Source organism: Callorhinus ursinus, unplaced genomic scaffold (genome assembly GCF_003265705.2).
Source record: "Callorhinus ursinus isolate GAN/ISIS: 27379988/994484 unplaced genomic scaffold, GSC_fseal_2.0 scaffold67, whole genome shotgun sequence".
In the NCBI taxonomy this organism is placed as follows: Eukaryota; Metazoa; Chordata; class Mammalia; order Carnivora; family Otariidae; genus Callorhinus; species Callorhinus ursinus.
This window is the reverse complement of record NW_027397129.1, coordinates 6,646,276-6,669,481: the sequence shown is the minus strand read 5'-3', so window position 1 is coordinate 6,669,481 and position 23,206 is coordinate 6,646,276. Positions and strand designations below refer to the sequence as shown.

Genomic DNA, 23,206 nt, shown 5'->3' with positions numbered 1-23,206 from the left:
TTTTAGGGTTTTCTATGTTTTAATTTCCCAGAATAAATTTGGTTACGGGGGAAGGCTATAAGTTAGTGATTACCTAGAAGGCAGAATGAAATGTATTTTGTTCCTTTGATTTCTATTTAGTTTTTACTTCATCTTGAACATGTGAAAAGTTAGTGGCTTCTTTAACTTTTAAGGTTGACTACCAAGACTGCAGAGTTTTAGAACAGACAGGTAAATGTTAACAGTCTCCTGTGTTGCTGACACACTTGAACCAGTGCCAATACAACATTTTTGTCTTAGCTCTGAAATATGCATGTGAATAAACCTATTGATAAAAAAAAAAAGTGCATTTTGATCATTAGCTTTTCCTAAACCAAATACACTGCTCTGCTAGGCTCTTTGCTTTGTTGGCCTTCTGACCATTTAATAGCTCTAAGCAGGGGCTATTTTCTCCCAGTAAACTCAGAAGTTCTAGCAAGTTCTCAAAGGGCAAATCTTATTATTCCTGCTGGAAGCGAACAAAGCAAAAACTAAGTTCCAGAAAACATTGCTTCTGAGAAATTCTCAAATATCACCAAGAAGAATAAGTGGTTAACTTAAAGGAAAAACAGAACTATGGCAATATAACATTAAAGTACAATACTGCGGTAAGGGTTGAAAACACATCTAAGGTTTCACCCTTGGTGTTCAGCCTTTTAAAAGCAAAAAGGTGTATATCAATTTGCAGTATACTAAAATTGTGTTCAAAGTTTATTTCAAGTCACAGAAAATATACAAACTAAGACAACAGAATGAACTGATTTTGTTCTGAGAGAAGGTGATGGGAATCCTCCACCTGGCACCAATTTGAGTCATTCAAGGGTTAGGATGCAGAAGTCATCTTTTTGTAACATTTCAACAAAGTTATGGAATTAATTTCCCGATTTGTTGCCAGGTATTTTTGAAAACCTGTAAGGAAAAGTTGGGAGAAAGCCATTAGAAATGGAGACAAAATTCTCTTTCCCAAACATCAGGAGAAAAAAATTTCAAAGCAGGGGAGGGAGGCTATGCAAAAGAGCAAATCACCAGGGAGAGATTCCTAAGGTGTCTGCCTCCAGGATCCCCAAAGTAATCACCTCTTATAGCAAGGTTTCTCAACCTCAGCATTACTGACATTTGGAGACAGATAACTCTTTGTTATGCGGAGGAGGGGAGATATCCTACGATTATAGGATGTTTAAGAAGCATCTCTGGTCTCTACCCACTGAATGCCAGTAGTATACCATATCCCGAAAGCTGTGACAATGAAAAATGTCTCCAGACATTTCCAAATGTCCTACAGGGAGCAAAACTGCCTCTGGTCGAGAACCACTGATCTAACGGTAATAGTATAGAGGCCTATCACAAGTGATAGCAGAAATGGATCACAACTAGCAAGGTACAGGATGAACAGAGAGCCAACATTTTGGCTATAGTATGCACGGGTAACAGCAGATACACATTAAAACCTTGCCCACGTAAAACTGCATAGAACTACCTGCACACAGCACATCTCACTCACATGAATGTAGGTTTAAAAAATGGTGAAAACGGAATGTAGGTTTAAAAAATGGTGAAAATGGAATAAGGTCTGTAGTCTAGTTAACAGTAATGTACCAATGTCAGTTTCCTGGTTTTGTACTACAAACCAAAAAGGTATTGCATAACAGCTTCTCAAGATGTTATCATTGGGGGAAGTCAGGGGGAGGGTACACGAGGCTCTTTGTACTATTTTTCCAACCTTCTGTGAATTTATTTCAAAATAAAATGTAAAACAAACAAAAACCTTTGCCCTGTGGTGTATGTGCAAGGCTTTGAAATATCTTATAAGCTAGAATATGTAATGAAAGAACTTTCAGAAACATTTCTGTCTCCACTATCTAAAAACAGTAATTTCCCCATATTGTAGGGAATACCTTCTCTGACATAAATAAATCAGAAAAAGTAAAAGAGGGGAACAGTTTTTAATCTATTCCTCTGAATATAATAGTCTATACTTTTACTAAAAAAAAATGGCCTTGGGCATCTGGACTAAAAAGGTAAAGTAGTGGTCATACCAAAAGTCTGGCTAGCTATCCATCTATGATAGCTTCTCATTATAGTTCAGTCATTTAAAGTCTAAATACAGGGATGCCTGGGTGGCTCAGTCAGTTAAGTGTCTGCCTTTAGCTTAGGTCATGCTCCCAGGGTCCTGGGATCGAGCCCCTCATTGGGCTCCCTGCTCAGCGGGGAGCCTGCAGCTCCACCTGCTTGTGCTCTCCCCCACCCCCTGTGAAATAAATAAGTAAAATAAAATAAATTAAGAAAACAAGTCTAAATACAGATATGAAGCATATTTCCAGTTTAGATGTTTTAATAACTTTGCAAATATGGATTAAAACACAATATATTTGGTAAAGACTGCTAAATAGTGTAAATGAGTTCACTATTATATGATAATATATGGATGAAATTATAATACAGATGCGGTAACAAGTAGAAATTCAAAATGTGATATTCCAGCTGACATTGGGACAATGTGAATTTTAAGCTGTTTTTAGAAAACAGAATTATTGGGGTGCTTGGCTGGCTCAGTTGGTAGAGCATATGACTCTTGATCTCAGCATTGTAAGTTGAGCCCCAAGTTGGGTACAGAGATTATTTAAAACTAAAAGAATCTTTAAAGAAAAAAGAAAACATTTATTTTTCTAAAGGATTATTTATTTATTTATTTGACAGCGAGAATGAGAGTGTGCGCACAAGCAGGGGGAGAAGCAGGCTCCCCACTGAGCAAGTAGCCCAACACGGGGCTCAATCCCAGGACCCTGAGATCATGATCTCAGCTGAAGGCAGATGCTTAACTGACTGAGCCACCCAGGCGCCCCAAGAAAACAATTATTTATGAAATACAAGATGTTGGAGAAAATGGTTTTTAAAAGAAATGCCAATACATGGAGTCAGATGGTTCCATGATTATGATCCGTTTTATCTGACAGATAAGGAAGAAAAAGAAAGGGCAGCAGTATATAATAACCTCTAAAATGTAAAGGGACTGATGGTGATGGTGGACGGTCACTACCCTGAAATATGTGCTCTAATAGTTTAACATCAAAATAGTTAATATTAAATAAATACCGGAAACCAAAATATTTATACATTTTATTGAAATGCTTTGTATTTTCTCCATTTTGATGGGACAGTTGGAGTAAAATAACACAACTGATCCTGGAAGGATGCACAACAAACTACATTTAGAGGTTGTCCAGGGAAGGAGATTAAGGAAGCAGAGCTTCTTACCCCGACTTTTCTCCATTTCTGTATTTGATTCATTTTGTAAAAGTGATCATGTTACTTTTGCCATTAGGAAAGAAAGGTTAAAAAAGATTACAACCAACTCAACAACTGAACAGATACCCTGCTGCCTTTCCCTATCCTGACAGAGGCTGACCTAATGAAGGGTGAAGAGTCTAGCCAAGAGGAGCGTGGGCCTCGGATAGTCTTTAGATCAGGAGAATGTTGTTGGTTAAGGCTGAAAGTATCTAATACCCCAAATGCACAAGGAGTTTGTTCGACTTAGGCAGGTTAAGTCTGCTCACCTTTCAAGGTGCTCCAGTGGATTTCTGTATTTGTTCCTTTAAGATCAGGATACTCTGCCTCTGCTCAGGAGGCAGCATGGCGATCTGGTCTGCAGTCAGCTGAAGAACCTGCATGATCAAAGCAGCCTGTGAAGAGAAAAGAAAGGGAATGAGTTTTAATGATGGCAGCTAAAAAACCACCACCAGCTTCTGTCCAAAAAGGAAGGATACCTCACACACTGAATACTGCAGGCAAAAAAACCCCATCCCAAACCAAATCAAACCAAAACCGGCTGGTGAGAAAAGGTACAATGAAAAGCTCAGGTACAATCATACCTAAGATTAGGAGACTCAAATCAAACAGACACCTGCATGAACCCAAAGTTCTTGCAGACTAACATGCTATCTGTGGACCTTGGGAAGTCTTTAGTTTGTAATTCTGTTTTAAAGACTTTTTATTTTATTTCTTTATTTGAGAGAGAGAGAGACAGAGTGTGAGCATGCACAAGAGCATGAGTGGGGGGAGGGGGGCAGAGGCAGAGGGAGAAACAGACTCTTCGCTGAGCAGGGAGCCCAAAGCTGATGTGGGGCTCAATCCCAGCAGGACCCTGAGATCATGACCTGAGCCGAACGCAGACGCCTGACCACTTAACCGACTGAGCCACCCAGGTGCCCCTTTAATCCCCTTTTAAAAGTCTCTCTTTTTCACAAGTTTTAGTCTTTCCATCAGATATGAGCTCCCCATGATGGTCAAATATAGAAATATATATACTCATGGGAAATCTGCTATTGTTTTTAGGGATAAAGCAGAAAGGGGAGGGGAAGAAAAGGGACTTAGAGCTTCAGGTCAATCTGGCCTGCACAAAAAACTGTTATTGGCTGATGAGTCTGAAATGTAAGATAAGCTGCCATTTACATACATCCATTTAAGAATTTTAAGATCAGGCCCACAGATATTCAGATAACAAGATCATAAAAACTTGTAAGAGTAAACATCACTTCCAAACGAATGCTAAAGACCCAGGACCTCCACATCGTAACCGAAAAGAGGAATCCAAAAGATGTATGCCTCTGGAGACAGACAGTATTGCTTACCTTCTCATGATCCTGTGGGGTAACTTGGTTCTGGCCAGGACTAAAGCCCCCAGGCTGACCTCCACCCTGAATGCTCGCCCCTTGCATGCCTGCTCCCTGCATGACTGGGACCTATGTGCACAAAGAGAGAGGAGGAGGAGAGTTTCCAGAACTTCTCATATAGTATTCAGAATCCAATAACAGCAATGTGGAAGATATGATCTGATTATGGATAGGAGTAAAAAAAAAAAGCAAATTAATGACTCTGAAGATCATTTCCTACTGTTAGCAATGGCAGGAGGCAGGGTTTAGCAAGAGATCAACTAGCGAGTTAGACACATTTGCTTACGGCAGCTCTAGCATCATCAACAAATATCACAGTACCATCAAATCAAGCAAAACCCAGCCGCATAAGCACAGAGAAAACTGAGAGCATCCTAGAAACTAAGGCTCAGTGGAAACAGAAATGAAAGCCAGCATATTCTAGAGATAATGTATGCTGGTCCACTGGGGAAGCTTCATTCACAGAGATACCGCCTACCTCTAGTTCAATCAGACATAGGCAGTTCGCCCCAAAAGGCCCTATCTCACAAGTAAGGCAGAGACGATCATTATGGCAGAGGCAGAAAGAAGATGGGAAGGCCTCTGGGAAAAAGACTGCTATTAGCCCAACATTTGCTTTTTATAACTTTCCAGAGAGAATATGCAGCAGATGCTTTCTGCTAGATACAGACCAAGAAATAGGACTGACTCAAGTTAAAAGAACAAAATGCAGTTATATCATACTTATTTAAGATCCTCAATGAGTTTGATCTTTGGGAAGACCACCAGAACCCAAAGAAAAGGCCTCAGAGCACCAAGAATAACTGTTAAAGGTCCCTATGTTGTTATGTTCACACTCAGGCATTCACCCAGTTTAGGTACTCTTATGAAACAAACTGTGAATAAACTTAGTTACCTGCTTCCCCAGTAGATCAGAAGCAGCAAAGCATAAAAAGAAATGTGGATACACTGTTAGGAGCAGATACCATGACAGCAATGTGAAGAACCAGGCAACAGCCTGATGGTGAAGGAGACCAGAAACCAAACAGGAGATAACTGTACTTTCTATTATAGCATATACAATAATAGGCACATTCAATGATGACCTTGAGTAATCAAAAATGGCTAAAATCATTTTTCATTATCTTGTTTAAGAAGGGAAGGAAGCATAATACACTTCATTATCACTTTCTGTTCTTTATCAATACTGAATCCAGAGACCGGTCTGAACCTTAATGTTATGTTACAGATCTGAAACATCTAGGAGAACAACATTTTTGAAGCTGCACGGTTAATACTAATTTGACGTATTATCATGAGCTAACCATTCAATAATGGCCATTTAAAGTTTCCGGGAGTGCCAACACGTTCTAGGCAGACAAGTCACAATATAGGTGACCACACATCCAAGGTTTGCCTAAGATAGATAGTCCCAGTTTATGCTTTTGCCCCAGAGTAACTATTTAACAGCACTCTCACTCCAAACATGTCCCTGTTTGGATAAGTCATATAATCACCCTAGTAATAATAAGCCTTTTAACTAACAAATTTCCAACTAGGTGAACTGGAGTTAATTTTAAAATCTGACTTAAAATTATGAATTAGGGATATACTGTAAAGTTAAAAAAAAAAACAAGGCACAGAACAGTGAAAGAAAGGAAAGACAGATACATTTTTTTCTAATATCTTCCTCTTTGTTAGAAAGATACACCCAAAATTGAATAAAAGCAATGATCTATAGGGGATGGGGGTCACAGGGGAGACGGATACAGGGGAGGAAGCAAGGGTCTCACTATCTCTCTTATATATGAGTAAACATATTAATTTAAACAATATAAAAAAGGTTTGAAGATAAAATCTTTATTTTTTTCCACTCAGATCCAATAGGCTTTATACAATCTACTAATGAAAACTATATAAACCTAATATTACAGAGTAATGAGTTCAAGCATTAGCAGAGACAAAACAGCAACACATTATCCAGAAATGGTCTTCCAAACATTATTTTCAATGTCTTTCTCCACAAAACTACTGACAGAATTATATAACGACATCATGTAGTTATTTGTTGTCAGTCTCCCCAGCTGGAATGCAAGCTCCACGGGAGCAGGGACTTTGTTTTGTTCACACTGCTATATCCTCAGTACCTAGAGCTCTCTCTGGTACACAGTAGGTGCTCAATAAATATCTGTTGAATGACTGAATAAATGAATAAAAACCATTTCTATTATAAGGCTACTGATCCCAGAGGGCAGAATAAACATCAAGGCCCACAGACACATTTTTAAAAAGCACAATTTGAAAAAAGGAGAACAGTTTTCTTTTACACGTACCAGAAAACAACATATTCATATTTCCTATTAAAGAGGGGGAGGTAGACACAAACATACATATGCATGATGTGCAGATAACAGGATTGAGTGGTACACTGAAAAAAACAGGGGGTTCTACTCCTTGCTCTGTCACTTTTTAGTTGTGTGAATTTGGGTAAGCCACCTGAATTCTTGGATCTCAGTTTCCAAACCTATAAAATGAGAGAATTGGATGACGGACATGTTCCATTCCAGTGACACTCTCCCTCCCTCCCTCTCTCTCTCTCTCTCTCTCTCTCTCACACACACACAGGGGAGCAAGACACTTAGACATATGCAAGAGGGAAGAGAGACAGAAGAAGTACATAGAGGAAGGAGGGGCGAGAGGGAGACGAAGGGGCTAGCGCATACAAATTCAGGGAAGAGACACACATACCATCCCCCACAACCAACTGTGTGCGAAGGAGATGACAACACACAGATGATCAGAGATCGCCACGTAACACTTAGCTAGAGAGAGCCAAATAAGGAGAAAGAGGAGATAAGAATTCAGTTCCATAGGTTTTAAGGTGAACATTAGTAAAAACTGCCTTTCATATTCCACTGTTCACTTAGGCTACACAATGAAAGTAAACTAAAATAGGTTTCTGCAAACCTAAGATTATCGAAATGACTGCTAATAGCTCTTCCTATGCTCTAATGCAGTTCTTACAGCTGTATGCTAGAATCGCTTGGGGGAGGCTTTTCAAATTATCCATGCCTAGATTCTAGCGATACACACTCTGTCTCCTAAATCTGCAGGGGCTTTGCTCTGAATGGAAGAACTCCTTAAACTGTGGGACAAGGTTGCTACAATCCTGGTGGCCAGAAAATAACCACCTTAAGGGACAGAGAAACTAGAAGAAGGGAGTTTTCTAATCTTCCTGTTCTAACAAGCTGAGAAATAGCCCAAATCAGAAAGCAGTCATAGTCAGGCTCAACGGTCAATTCCGGAACAGATCACCATTTCATGTAGAAGCAAGAAGTGAGTATCGCACATACCTGTCTGGATCCCTGGGGGCCAACTGCCCCCATGTTAATTGGACTGGGACCCTGGATTCCACTAGGCATAGGGCCTCTAGGGCCAGGGACCGGGCCCCTTGTATCCATACTTCTGGCCTCTATCCCTCTGACTTCCATCGCACGGGCCTCCATCGCGCGGGCCTCCATCGCACGGGCCTCCATCGCGCGGGCCTCCATCGCGCGGGCTTCCATTGCACGGGCCTCCAATCCTCTGGCATCTAATCCTCTAGCCTCCATGGCTCGTGCCTCCATCCCTCGTGCATCTATGCCTCGGGGATCTCTTCCGCCTGTAAAGTTGTAAGAAAACCATTGTGTAGCTACTCATCTTTACCGCAAAAAGAAACAATAATCAAAGAAAGAAATCTATTCCTCCAGTCACGTCTCCCCCCAACTACAGGGGACCCTTGAACAAGGCGAGGATTGGAGCACTCCCCCAAAACTTAACTACTAGTAGCCTACTGCTGACTGGAAGCCTTACCAAAAACATAAACAGTTGATGGACACCTGTTTTGTATGCTATGTGTATTATGTTCTGCATTCTTACAATAAAGTAAGCTAAAGAAAAGAGAATGTTATTAAGAAAATCGTTAAGAAAGAGAAAATACACTTAGCAGTACTGCACTATATTTATATATATAAAAAAAACCACGTATAAGTGGACCTGCGCAGTTCAAACGTGTTATTCAATGGTCAACTGTACACGAGACCGCTTTCCCCTTCCCAGTTTTACAGGTCTGCAGATAAATCTTAAAAATGTTTGCCAATCCCATTGCCCCAGCCTTCTTTACCCCAGATTAGAACCTAAGACAGTTGGGTTTATTATCAGCCCACAACTACCAGTCGGCCTTGTGATGTGGTCTCCCCTTACCTCTGCCATCCAAGGGTGGACCCCTCTGATCTAGCATGGGTCCTCTTGGCTCCGCCATTAGAGGTCTGGGCTCAGCTAATGGCCCTCCCCTCAACTCATGTGGGGGTGGGCCACGGCTGTCATGGCCTGGGACATGGTGCATGGGTGGACCCTGATGAGGTGGTCCCAGGTAACCTCTAGAGATGGAGAAAAATGTTACATTTTAAAACAGAACAAAACAACAAAAAAAGAGTCAACCAGAAGATCAGTAAGTAAAAAAATCAAAAAACTGATGCAAACATCAGCCTATAAATGCTAAGAGAACAAACACCAAACAGGTCCAAAAAGAAAAAAAAAAGCTATGGAGATATAAACGCACATATTCTAGAATTTCATATTTGCTCAGGGCATTCATAATTAAGGAGGAGGTAATGGATATCCATTGTATAGAACGAGTATGTAGTACAGTGCTTAAGAACGTGGATTACTCTATGGGTTCAAATCTAGGCTTTATCCCTTATTAGCTATGTGATCTTAGGCACATTTACTTAACTTCTCTATGCCCCGGTTTCTTCATCTGTAAAATAGGACTGATAATAGTATCAATCTCACAGGGCTGTTGTGTGGATTTAATGAGATGATCTAAGTAAAGTACTCACAGCAGAGTCAGAGGCATGATCCCCATTCATATCAATCATCATCATCTTATCATTATTGCTACTATTGATATTGCTACTACCGAGAAGCAACAGAAGTTTTTCCCGTTTGGATATGTGCTAGAATTTCCAATTTCTAAAGACTCGGGTAGCCATGGTTCATTCAAAATGACATACTCAACAGATACGGTTCTGTCCAAGGAGAAGTGCATCCTTAGTCTTGGACAGCGGCCATGAATACTTATTTATCTGCTGAAGTAGGCAAACAGGTACAGAAAGACGGTGTTCTCAGACCAAGGGAAAGTTTGGATTCCTGCAGTCTTTTCCTTCTATGTAAGCGCTTACCTAGGCTCTACCTCTCCAGTTACAGAAAGTAAAGTGCCTCCACGCGGGTCATTTGGAGCGTCTCCCAATAAACCTCGAGGAGTTGGGACGTTGGCAGGCAAGGGCCCACGCTGCATAGCGGCTCTGGGGTCCTGCATCGGCACTGACAGGGAAACAAACAGGGAGTTACTGTTGTGAAGGACACAGAAGGAAACAAGAAATGACTCTATATACCACTGACAACATAATTCAGACACCTGAGAGCGGGTGAAACCTCACCACGGCAGACTCCTCTTGCAGCTCAAGAACAGAAGCAGGGTGTAGGCAGCATCTATGCCATGTCAGAGGTATGGATGGAATTATATAAAAAACAAAGTGGGGAGCAACCTGCCAAGGACTAGCACTGCAACCTGAAGAAACTTATGCTCCTGGTTTTCCTTATAATCAATCTGAGTTCAAGGACCAGAGTCACAAAAGAGAGGTAGGGTCTTGGCATATGTGAACACTGCCATGGCTCTGCAAGAACCTGCTGTCTCCTTACAGACTGCTATTCCATCCAAGCCTCCTGACACCAGTAGGGAGGGAGTACAGCCTCGGACAGATGCCCATATCATCCATGTTCTCTGCCCTGTGTGAAGAGGTCAATCTTAGGCTTGTGGCCCCAACAGGAAAAAATTTAAAAACAAAAGCCCAAAACACTACCCTTTTGGGTTCCGAACGTGAGGATGACTGCCAAGCAGCCCTTGTCCTCTCAACGTCCCACCCTGAACACAAGCAAAAGGAAACCCGCAGATACAATGGGTACCTTGAACTCGCTCAATTGATGCAGGCCCGGCGGGTCCCACAGGCGAGTGCTGTAGGGTTCCTAGGTGAGCAGTAAGTTCAAAAGGAGAAAGAGCAGACACTTAAAATAGCTTGCACGCATGCGTGCGCGCACACACACACACACACACACACACACACACACACACACACACACAATCATACACATACAGATGGTGGAGATTTACACATGTAAATTAAAAAGCCAAGAGTTCAGGAGCCTGACCCAGGCTACAAAATCTTCCTATAAGCAGCTGCTTTGGGATCTGAAACTGTTCTGCTGTAATGAGATTGCCTCCTAAGGTGAAACCGGTGGGCCCCTGATTTTATTCAGCCACTCTCCATTTTCACCTCTGCTACTATGAGTCCACCTAAATCTCCTTATACCATTACAAGAAAAGAAACAAAACATAAAAAGTATGGTTCTGAACCTCTAGTTAGGCAAAGAACATAAACATAGTTTCATAAGCAAAACATGAAAAAGATTGTACTGAATCTGGAATGCAAGATTTATTCTGAAGAGGCCCATAACAGAAGTGGACCGTACTATTTTTTGCCATATTTTAAAGCACAAAAATCTCTGCGGGAAATGCAGCGAATGACCTTTAGACAAAGAAAGAGAATATCACTCCTCAAAAAATACTCCACTGCTACGAGTCCCTGGTGATAACCAAACACCATGACAACAGCAGACAGACTAATGAGATGACAAGGGCACCAACACTACACAGAGGTGGCAGAAGGCAAGAAGTGTCTTCTTAAACTAATCTCACTATCTCCTTTTACCATTATAAAGGTGCGTAAGTATGGCTTCCAGGAAAAGAAAGAAAACTGGGTACAAGTGGAAAGATTCTTGCTTCCTCTGCTGGGTACTGAACAAAAACTATAAAAGAAAACTCATCTCACTTTATCTCTTCGAGAAGACACACCTCATACACCTTCAGAACTCAAGTCATTTCCCTTTGCTAACTTTTGACCCAGAGAACTACAGCAGGAAAGAAGAGGTCTTGTGGAAATATATATTAAACGGCTGAAGTTTGATTGATTGATGGCTTGGGAAGAAGAAAAATATGACTGGAACCCCAATGCCTTCTCCCTAATGCAGAAATACTGTGGGTGCACACACCATCTACTGAGAGTGGTCAAGGGCGTGGGGGCACAACAGCACAAAAGCACAGGCTGCTTAGATGAGGCATTTGGTCAAGAGCTTGTCCCACTGTCAACCATCTGACCAGATGATCCATTCTGTCACTTCAGCAACCAACCCTAATGGACAAACCGTAGACGAGGAATATAGTACACAGGCTCTACCTTAATATTTTGCTTCTAAAAAATGGGTTTCACTTATAGGCCATGTGCTAAGAAGAAGTAAGTTAAGTTTCTCTGTGCTGCCCAAAGCAGTTCTTTCTCATCACGATGACAACATGAATAAGAATGGAAGACACTGAGGAGTGTTTTCGGAAGTTAACAGAGGCGGTGTGGATTTTCAGAAAGAGGAAGATTTTAGTTAGAGACTTCAGAATCTTGCTCTGCCACTTACTAGCTGGAAGAGATGAGTGCCCCAAGTCCTGTCCACGTTACTCAGCAGTATTTACTTACCGTGTGCCCTTGAATAAGTAACTTAAAACTCTGAGCTTCCATCTCTTTATCTGAATCCTGAGGTGCTGCCCCCTAACTCACACAGTTGTCTATGAAAATTAAAGTGCCTGGCCTATAGTACGCCCTCAGTTTTACTGTTAGTTGCTTCTGTTTTCTCACTCTCTCTCCTCCTAACATTGTTTTCAACCAAACGACTCCATTTTCTGTTTCTTCAAACTCCAGCAACAGAGGGAAATAATTTGGAGATTCTGGAGTGGCTCTTGCTGTGGTAACCAGTGTTACTGCCACAGTAACATACCCTTACCAAGTAGGCTTCACAGATCTCTGATCCCCTCCCAGTTTTCTCTGTGGTTTAGATTTAGGCTTCTACATGTTACATGCTCATTATTAAAGCTCCTTACTCAGTCAACAAATATCCACAAGGGTGACAGAGAACATGTCAGTAGTGTCATTAGGCTATTATGAAAAGGTGATATAAATTAAACAGAAACAAAGGATCCAACTGCTTTGATTCTTGTAGAGCTGGGCTCTGAGTCACTAGATGGAAAGTCTAGACTAGCGCTGTCCCCAACAGAATATTCTGCAATGAGGGAAATATTCTATACCTGCCATTGTCCAGTATGTGGTGCCACAACCACATGTGGCCATCGAGCACTTGGAATGTGGCTAGTGTGATGAGAAACTGAATTTTAAGTTCTACCTAATTTCAATTAATTTAATATTCGAATAGCCACATGTGGTTAGTGGCTGCCGTATTAAGACAGTGCAGATAAATACAACATTTCCGAGTCCAGTCCACATTAATCAGATATTAATATTTATTTACCTTGTCCCCGTTCAATGGACACTGGTCCACTTCCTGGCATTCCAACCTGGGCTTGCATTCCTCCTAGAAGATAAAGGGAAGGAAAGAAAAACACAAATTAGGACAGTGTAGAAAAAAATTAGGACAGTGGCTGAGTTAACAAATTCCCTTCTTCTGCCTCCCAGGCAGAAAACTACAAAGAAAGATCATAGTCCACAATAGCCAAACTGTGGAAAGAGCCAAGATGCCCATCGACAGATGAATGGATAAAGAAGATGTGGTATATATACACAATGGAATATTATGCAGCCATCAAAAGGAATGAGATCTTGCCATTTGCAACGATGTGGATGGAACTGGAGAGTGTTATGCTGAGTGAAATAAGTCAATCAGAGAAAGACATGTATCACATGACCTCACTGATATGAGGAATTCTTAATCTCAGGAAACAAACTGAGTGTTACTGGAGTGGTTGGGGGTGGGAGGGATGGGGTGGCTGGGTGATAGACATTGGGGAGGGTATGTGCTACGGTGAGCGCTGTGAATTGTGCAAGACTGTTGAATCACAGATCTGTACTTCTGAAACAAATAATGCAACATATTTTAAGAAAAAAGAAAAAGAAGAAGATAACAGGAGAGGAAGAAAAGGGGAGTATGTCAGAGGGGGAGACAAACCATGAGAGATGATGGACTCTGAAAAACAAACTGAGGGTTCTAGAGGGGAGGGGGGGAGGGGGATGGGTTATCCTGGTGATGGGTATTGAGGAGGGCACGTTCTGCATGGAACACTGGGTGTTATGAACAAACAATGAATCATGGAACACTGCACCAAAAACTAATGATGTAATATATGGTGATTAACATAACAATAAAAAATTAAAAAAAAAAAGAAAGATCATAACTATCACTAAACAATGCAGTTATACAGAAGATAAAGTTTGTTAGTAAACTCTAGGCTTCAGTGACAGAAAAGTGAGTTAAATGAGAATACTTAGTCTCACTGGTCACTAAAACCTTGGCAGAATTTCTGTGATATAGGAGAATGATGGCACTTGCCCACAAAACTCCTCTCAGAGGAGGCAATACTGTTCACAGGGTATTTTGTAAATTTGTGGGTTTTAGTTGTGAAAAGATTTATGGGGCATGGCTGGCATTTAATGAGAAGCCAACAGGGATACCAGATGCCTTGCAATGTCTGAGATAGTCCTCCAAAATCCAGAATTATCTTGTCTTGCAAAATTTTCAAATGTCTTGGTGAATGTTAACACAAAGGAAAATCTGTTTACAGTCATCTGAACTTAGAACCTAAGTCTGCCGTATTTGTAAACAAAAAAGCTCTTTGCCCTATTTACAGCTGTACACATGTATATACTGAATTTTCCAGAAATACAATTACTGAGTCAATTCCAGGTACTGCATTTTGTTTTAAGAATTTTACGAAGTTTTCACCATTTGAGAAAATCACAACACTAATGTCAACAGTCCCTCTGGTATTTGAGTTGCCAAAACATCATACCTGTATTTGTCTGCATCTGTAGCTTTTACACCAATGAGATAGGTGCAAGCATCTGACTGCTACCTTTTGGTTTCTTGTGTAGTTGTGCCTGAACACATGCATATCAAAAATATTCTTTACTATAGGTTACTTTCCTTTTAACTTCTTTATATTATAGTTAGGGCATTATATTTTTTGGGGGAACTCATGTTCAGTAGGTTATATCTGTGCATTTCATTTCAGGATGTAAAAAGTCACTACAAAATAAAAAGAGGCCACAGGGTCTAATAGGGTTGAGAACCACTGCTCTACCCTAACCAGTTGGGATTGGAGGACTGCTATACAAAGAATAATTATGTACCACAAGTCCTTGTCTCGTCCTTTCTACATAGCAATAATTCTCTTTTCTTCAAAGGAAATATATATGCTGTAAGTAGGGAGAAAAGACAAGATGAACTGTTTGCTGTTCATTAATACTTAACTAAAAGATCAAGTACACATCACATTCTTTTTTTAAGATTTTATTTATTTCAGAGAGAGTGAGCGTGCACGAACGGTGGGGAGGGGCAGAGGGAGAGAGAGAGAGAGGCAGACTCCCTCCTGAGCAGGGAGCCCCATGCAGGGCTCGTGGGGCTCAATCCCAGGACCCTGAAATCATGACCTGAGCTGAAGGCACACGCTAAACCAACTGAGCCACCCAGGCGCCCCCACATCATATTCTCTTATTTCATTTAATATGCCAGGCACCAAAGAGCCATGGATTAAGAACCCGTGCTAGCCCCACCCCTACTACTAAGTAACTGATTTTGAACAAGTGATTTGATAAAGTTAACATTTGCCCATGCTTACTCATCTGTAAAGTGAATGAGTTGGTCTAAACCAGTGGTTCTCAGAATGTGCTGCTCAGACCAGAAGTGTCAGTACCACCAAAGAATTGTTAGAACTGCAAATTCCAGGGCCCTACCTCGGACTTGCTGAATTAGAAAGTCTGGTGGTGGGGACCAGCATCTGCGCTTTAATAAGCTAATCAGGTGATTCTACTGTACATTAGAGTTTGAGAATCACACACAGGTCTACATAATTTGAAAGGTCTCTTCTAACCACAAACCACTCTCTGATTTATTCAGACCATTCACTAAAACAGTACAAAGATTTAGGATCTGAGGAAAGCAGTGGCAGAAGGATTTAAGGGCATAATTTCTCATATTATACACTATCACATGATGGCACTTTTATTTGTATGGGGCTAGCTTCCCGGAAGTGGAATTGGTGGGTCAAAGTGTACCTGAATTTTAAATGTGAGACTTTTTCTTAAAAGGCTGAAACACTTCACATTTCCACTGGCAATTTATGATCCCACTTTCCCCACCAATAGTGTCATCTCTCTTTGAGACTTTGGTTAGTCTGATGGGTTTAAGTAAAGTGATATATTGTAATTTAATTTGCAATCCCATGACTACAAATGCATTTGTTTTTGATGCCATTTGGATTTGCTCTTCTATTAAGTGCCTACTCATTTTCTTGCTGCCTTTTCTACTAGGTTGTTTCCCCTTCTCACCAACTGTCAATGGAGCTTTGTACAGGGTATTTCAAAAATCTGAGTGATATTTTAATAACTTCAGAAATAAAAATGCTACAAACTCACAAAAAATACCACTTGAAAATTCAGTAATTTAAGTTCCTTTCCCATTTACTTTCAACTTCTGTATTTATTGATTTCCTCTTTTTGGTCTGTTTCTTTAAAAAAATTATTTTCCTAATTCTTTAAAACTAGTACTTAGGGATCCTTTATTCTTTAATAACACAGGCATTTGAAGATATTCATTTTAAGTACTGCCTTCACTATTTCCCATAATTTTTTGTATAAGGCACACTACTTTTTGTTGTCTTTTGGGTAATTTATAAATCTCCTTTTTATTTTCTCTTTAATTCAAGGATTACTTAGTGTATGTTCCTTATTTTTCCAAGTAAAGGTTATTTTCAGTAACTTATCACTGTAAATTTTATTACAATAAAATTACTTCTAATTTTATTGGCTTATAATAAGAGAATGTGGCCTGTAAAATCTCTACTTTTTAAACTTGTTTTTATTTTATGGTCAAGTACGTGTTCTTTTTTTTTACTGTTCCATGGTCATTTGGGGGCAAAAGTGTATTCTTCAGTCAAAAGACATAAATCTCCCATAATAAATCGTGCTTATTGGTTCCACTACTTTATTCCTCAATATCTTTACTTATTTGTCTATTAGTTACAAAGGTACTCAAAGTGTGGTCCACAGACAACGCTGATCCACACACTCTATGTTAACAATTCAGGAGAAGTTAAGTACAGAAATGGAGAGCAGACACTTAGAAATTTTTACAGCAATTTGACACTCCTGTCACATTCAAGTGCATGATCAGGGCACTTCTGTCACTGAACAGGATACAGACGACTTTGGGTGTTTTTCAACTCATGTTATGAGTTGCCCATATCATGGGTTGCATACTTGTCATGTGTAGTAGGGCCACCTTTCAACTCGTGATATTTTAAGGTAAGTTAGGCATCCATAACTCAAAAATGTATAAAATACAGAATCCGTCTCTTTCATTGAAAGATATTTACCCTATAGATAAATGAAAATCATGAGTTTGCTTAAATTTCTTTTAAAAGCCCTTCCTCTAGGGGTGCTGGGTGGCTCAGTTGTCAAGCATCTGCCGTCAGCTCACATCATGATCCCAGGGTCCTAGGATCGAGCCCCGCATCGGGCTCCCTGCTTGGCGGGAAGCCTGCTTCTCCCTCTCCCACCCCCCCTGCTTGTGTTCCTGCTCTCACTATCTCTCTCTCTGTCAACTAAATAAAATCTTAAAAAAATAAAATAAAATAAAATAAAATCCCTTCCTCTATTCCTTGTCAACTTGCTCTGTAGACCAGTTTCTCTACAAAACAGAACAATTTAGATTCAATTATGCTCTATGAGTAGTGTTGTAGTCAATCTAACCCAGATTAGATAAATTAACAAGAGGCAAATATGTTGCATAAAAAACTTTAAATATGGATATATATCATGTGTTCATATAGCAGTTTCATAATAGGGAACCACTATTTCACTCATAACTTTTTTAGTTATGATTGCTGAATGATAAAAAGCTACAGCATAATAGCAATACTCAGTAATAATTTCTATATACACACTTTCAATCAAAATATACAGTTTTAAAAATTTTTTCCTTTTGTTGTTTGGTCTGATTATATTTAGTGAAATGCAATTTCATATCTGTTAAATATAATAACAAATGTGACTCTGTATTTTGTGTCTGTTTTTTTTTTTTTTTTTTAATGTGCCTTTTAACCTAATCTAAGTCTCTGGCTTTTAGTGGGAAAATTCAGTCCATTCACATTTAGAATAACGACTGTATGAGATTTTATTCCTTCCTCCTTACTCTATGTTTATTATTACTTCACAATGTTGTTTTCTTTTCCCTCTATTTGCTGGCTTTGTTGGCTAGTTTCCATTCACTCCATTTCCCCCTCATTAATTTGGAAGTTTTACCATACTCTTCCATTTTGCGGTCCTTTTCCCTGCTCTCTGTATATAAGAGATCAACTATTTCCTCCACCTAGGATATATGCTTCTTAGCTGTGTATTAATTTTATATAAAGATCTCATTACCACATAATAATTTGGTGACATTATAACATTTGCTACAACAAAATTTCAGCAAAATACCAAAATGGTGAAGACTGTAAATGAAACATACCTCCAGGAGCTAAGGAACCAGGACCAGGTCCTGTTACAGCTGCTGGTATCTGCCCTGGAGCTGGAACTCCAGCCTGCATAGAAGCTTGCATCAGAGGAGGTGCACCATTGACATGCATTCCACCCTAACCAAAAGAAAAAACAGAGTATGTATATGCCTCTGGACAATACACATGATGAGCCTGGTTATATAGAACACAATTAAGATTGGACCATATTCTAAAAGCAGAGACTGACAAGTCTGATCTGTGTTGTGAGGCCATATGTGGCACCTATGGTTGACTTCAAGTTTTTTACCTCTCCCAATCTGAATGGTAAAAAATGGTAGATTACTGTTCTTTCTGTTTATGTTTACCTTATTTTGAGGTCGAACACTTTTCTTATGAAAAATTCCAGATATATAAATAGCACAGAAAATAAAATAAATATACAGTTTAGGAAATAAATATATTACATATATTTGAAATCTGCCTTATGGTCTTCCCCAATTGCATCCCGTGTCCCCTTAAGACAACCACTTAAGAATTTTTACAGACGTTTTGAAATTGTATGTAAATCATTATGTACTAAACATATCTGCAACTCATTCAACATGTTTTTGGGATATGTGCAAACACACACATCCCATATTTTGGGAAGGCTTCCACAGTCACTTATTTTCACTTTTCTAACTTTTGAGTTATCTGTGTTAATACCATGTATCCTAGTTCATCTTTACTACTACATGGAATTAGGTTTTTGAAAGTCATTCATGGTGACCTGTGTAATTTATTTAACTGTTATAGAGTATTTCACTGAATAAATATACATTTTCCCCATTCTTCCACTGATTTACATATAGGATGGTTCAATGTTTCACTATTATAATGTGGCAATAAACATTCTTGAACATGACTAAGAACTCTTAATCAGCTTGTTGTCCGTCATTTGTGTGGCAAATAGTTTTTCCCAATTTGTCATTTGTCTTTGGGGTTTATTTCTTTTTCTCTATACAGAAATTTTTCGGTTTTCAAATGTACTGATTTCTTATGGCTTCAGTTTTATGTCATTCTTGGCAAGCAAGCTTTACTTTTTACCACTGGTAAAGAGATAGTATGAGTGCCAACCTCATACAATTAGAGTCTAAGTACTAAATGAGATAATGGATATAGAATAACAAAGTGCCAACCATAGTACCACACATGCACATAAATATCAAATTAGCCTATATAAAAGGACACACAGGAAGGATCTCTTTGTTTCACAAACTTGGCACACATGCCATGTACTCTGCAAACTGAAAATTGCTTTTATGTCCGGGAATTGAAATTATCGTCTTCAGCTCCTGACTGTTCTCTCAGTATCATCTTCCTAATGTGAAAATGGCATTCAAAACACGTAAAAGAAACATTAGTAGATAAAGCCCTACCAAAGACTGAGCCTGAGGGGCCTGAGGATTCTGCTGGTTCATTGACACAGTGGATCCTGAGCCAGGCCCAGCACTGTGGACTGGCTGAGGGTTGCCTGCAATCAGTGTTGGAATATTTGTCTGGCGATGCAGAATTTTCTAAAAAACGAAAAGACAAATCTGTGAGCTGTCTGTTTAACAAAGCAATCAGGCAGTTCCTACCCCACTCAAGGTTTCCCATGGCGTTTCCATAAAAGAATAAGCACTCACCAGGGCAATCTCTGGATCCACAATTCTCATCACTACCTGTGCTTGTAGCAAAGCATAAGCCAGCTGAGGGTTCTGAAGCAACATGTTCCGTGCTTCCTGGGGACTATTCTGGACACAGAGCTGAGAAGATAAATAGATTCATCATCAGGTTCAATACTTAGTACTTAGAAATTAACAGCGATTTAGAGCCATTCCCACCTGAGAAATATGATATTCAAGAAGCTTTTTAAGCTATCATCGGTTTTGGCATAGCACACAAAATTTTGGTCATGTCAGGCAAGAGAAGGAAGAGGCATTTCAAATACCATAATACCACCATTTAGGAGAAAAGCCACATTTGAATATCTACATCTGATATCTATGGGCCACAAAAAGCCAGATTGCATAGTTGTGTCTGTGTACAAAAAATGGAAAGCTCTTTGTACGAAATGTAAAATATGCTGTGCACATATGGCATATTGAAGGTGCAAAAAGTGGTAGTCAACAGGCACACCTTATATTTGAGCTCAGGGAATTATTTCCATTCACTTGATCAATTAACTCCTCGAAAATTTGATGTGATTTGATTTGTTCTTAACCTAATGCCTCCTCCCACCTTCATTTGTTTCATCAGCTCAAACATCTGCTCTGGTGGAAGACTGGCAACTGCTTTGCTAATGGACTCAGGGGCATCCTCAGGACTGATGGTCTCTCCATAAGGTGACTCAATGACAGGGGCACCAGTGCCAAGGCCTGATCGGGAAGAAAGTACAAAAAGTTAAGGAGGCAAAATTATGAGCTAAATCATTGCAAGTATTTACTTTCCAGGGCTGCTTCCTTTCCAGGACCCGTTGTAACTTTAAATTCTCTGGAACTGAGAAGTAAGTGATTTGCAAGTCTCTTATTTCTGCAGAGGAAAGTGATAAGAGTGTATTTTCTGCTCTCAGAAGAAAGCTAGGACTAGGATCACATAGGTGGACAATGTTAACCTGAATTAGGGATGAGGCATATCGATTTCCTCTGACAAGTCATTTCAGAAGCGAAACAACAGATAAAGATGCTAATTTTTAAAAGCAAAAGAATAGAAAAAGATGCTAATTTCAAAATGGAATTCCTGATCTGTTGCCTCGTGAAAGAAGCCAGAATGCCTTAGTAATCCCACCAATTACAGATCTGACAAACCGTTACAGCAGTGGTAAACTAATGACATAGGTAGTGCAACTAATGGCTTGGTGAGCCTGAATTCATCTTCAACTGTCAACCAACTCCTTCGCAACTGAAGGACTTCTAAAGTCAACTTTACCTTGTTTCTCAAAGATATACACTTCCCTAATGCAGGCGCCTAAAGTGGGTCAAGAAGCTACGAGGCTGACCATTTCAGCGGGTGCTAAAACATATCACAAATGGAAAAATCTTCATTGTTACATCTTTACTAATTCACGTTGCATACAAATCAGGTTCATACTCACTCTTGAGCTCTTCTTTGTTCTTTTCACTGGCAGCATTGTCCACTCGGAGTGCTCTTCCGCTGAACTCACGCCCATTCAGGTTTCGCATGGCACTAAGTGCTGTCTCCTGGTCTTGGTATTCACAGAAGCCATAACCCTTTGGCTTTCCTGTCTCCCTATCATATACCAACCTGGAAGAGCAGAACCAAGTATCAGGCACAAATGTTACACACATATAGTGTTCCTGCTAACATGGCCATGTTCTAATGTGGTCCACTGTAAGACAAATAACGTTATCACTGACTGCTTCACTGAAATATTTTTTAAACATTTTTAAATGAAAAAAAGTATCTTTTAGTAAAAATAAATGTGAATTTTACGGTATGTGAATTATACCTGAATGAAGCTGTTACAAACAGAAGGATGCACGTGAAAGTCACCAGTAAAAACCTCGCTATTATTACTAAGGGCCAAATTTGTGATCTTAAAGAAAACCCCAAGTAGTCAAAGGAGAATCTCACCTGAAACTAACAACAGGTCCAACCTCAGAAAAGATGTCCTTTAATTGCTCTTCGGTAGCCTCATATGGAATGTTCCCCACTATGAAAGAAAATAGACAACATATTAAAACTCTTGAGTTTGTAACCTATTTCCCTTGTGAGAAAATAAACAGAATCAGAACTTATATCATTGAAAATGTAACAACTACCTCAAAATAGTGTTCCTACAATTCCAGTTCCATGGTATTTCAGACATTTCAATCTTGTCTGCTGACTTTAATTACAAAACAAATAAACCACTAAGACTAAATATAAAAGGTGTAGGCACTTCTAAATATCAGTTCTCAGACTTATATGACAAGTGTTATGATTTTCCTTAACTTTGGTGAAAATAAATACTTTGGCACTGGTATTTACCTGAAGATCTGCAAGTCATACCGATAACTACTAAAAATACCAATGTATTTGGTATTTTAAAAATTGGCACATTATGTCCGTATTTCCACACATACACACATACTCAAGAATAACCATGAATGTAGTGGAGGATGTTTAAAAATTATTCCAATCTGTTTTGTTATGTCCTTTCCAAAAGGTGCTTTAAAATCACCACACATACCTAAAAGAAACTTATTTCATCTGAAAAGATTACTCAGAATAGACCTGATCCTCTTTAAAATTTCTTCGACGAGATCTTAATCATTCGTTCATTCATTCATTTACAATCCACTTTAAGACTCCAGGTGGCCGCTACCAGTATCGAACTAAAATGTTACGGTAAAAAGCAGAGAATCAAAGTCCTTATGAGAGGGCGGGAAGTGGACATACAGTTCTATACACTCAGCATATAATCTGTATTCTGGGATAGGGAGTGAGAAGTAGTACGGGACAGTTGCCATGCGCCCTCGATTCCAGACAATAATTGAAGCTCATAAAAGGAGAAACGCATAGAAGCTGAACGCTAGTTTAACTTCCTCAGCCACATCATGGAAAGGCTTTGAGACCTCAGGGGAAGGGAGCATCACTTTGCCCGCGAGTCCACTAGATTGGCCGCCCCAAAGGATAGGCAGGTAGAGCTGCAAGCCCGACCCATCACCAGCTCCTGCAACAATTCAAGAGGTGCAGGGGGCATTCCTTGCTGCTCCCTGTCTCTTTCTGTCCCTCCCCGATGCTTGGCTCCACGAATTCGTCTCACCGAACACCGAACGCAGAGAACGATCCACCGCAGGGTCTCTCACAGTCAAACCCGCCATCGCTCTCTTCCGGCAGCTTCCGGTGCGCCAGAGCACACTTC

General features: G+C 39.9%; 1 protein-coding gene across 3 annotated transcripts; it reads right to left on the bottom strand.

The window, feature by feature from the left end:
* Window positions 1-711: 711 nt before the first annotated feature.
* CSTF2 (cleavage stimulation factor subunit 2) lies at window positions 712-23,190 on the bottom strand. 3 transcript variants are annotated; one of them, XM_073885898.1, is made up of 15 exons: window positions 23,108-23,190; window positions 21,934-22,012; window positions 21,434-21,603; window positions 20,581-20,717; window positions 19,986-20,105; window positions 19,737-19,874; window positions 18,330-18,453; window positions 13,116-13,178; window positions 10,674-10,733; window positions 9,890-10,031; window positions 8,910-9,085; window positions 8,021-8,328; window positions 4,647-4,757; window positions 3,573-3,698; window positions 712-927 (listed from the first exon to the last, which is right to left on the bottom strand). In XM_073885898.1, exons 1-14 carry the CDS (start codon window positions 23,163-23,165, stop codon window positions 3,576-3,578), a joined length of 1,809 nt encoding a protein of 602 aa, XP_073741999.1. In that variant the 5' UTR covers window positions 23,166-23,190; the 3' UTR covers window positions 712-927; window positions 3,573-3,575. The 3 variants fall into 3 exon arrangements, with proteins under 3 accessions (XP_073741999.1, XP_025731030.1, XP_073741998.1); XM_025875245.2 differs by lacking the exon at window positions 10,674-10,733; XM_073885897.1 differs by lacking the exons at window positions 712-927; window positions 3,573-3,698; window positions 4,647-4,757; window positions 10,674-10,733 and adding an exon at window positions 6,534-7,191.
* Between the last annotated feature and the right edge of the window lie 16 nt (window positions 23,191-23,206).

Excerpts from the sequence above, each read along its gene's own strand:
- CSTF2 (XM_073885898.1), bottom strand. The coding sequence starts at position 23,165 with ATGGCGGGTTTGACTGTGAGAGACCCTGCGGTGGATCGTTCTCTGCGT. Across the intron at positions 13,179-18,329 it reads TGGTTCCTTAGCTCCTGGAG|GAGGAATGCAAGCCCAGGTT; the intron begins GTATGTTTCATT and ends TTTATCTTCTAG. Across the intron at positions 10,734-13,115 it reads GTCCATTGAACGGGGACAAG|GAACCCTACAGCACTCGCCT; the intron begins GTAAATAAATAT and ends CTGCTCACCTAG.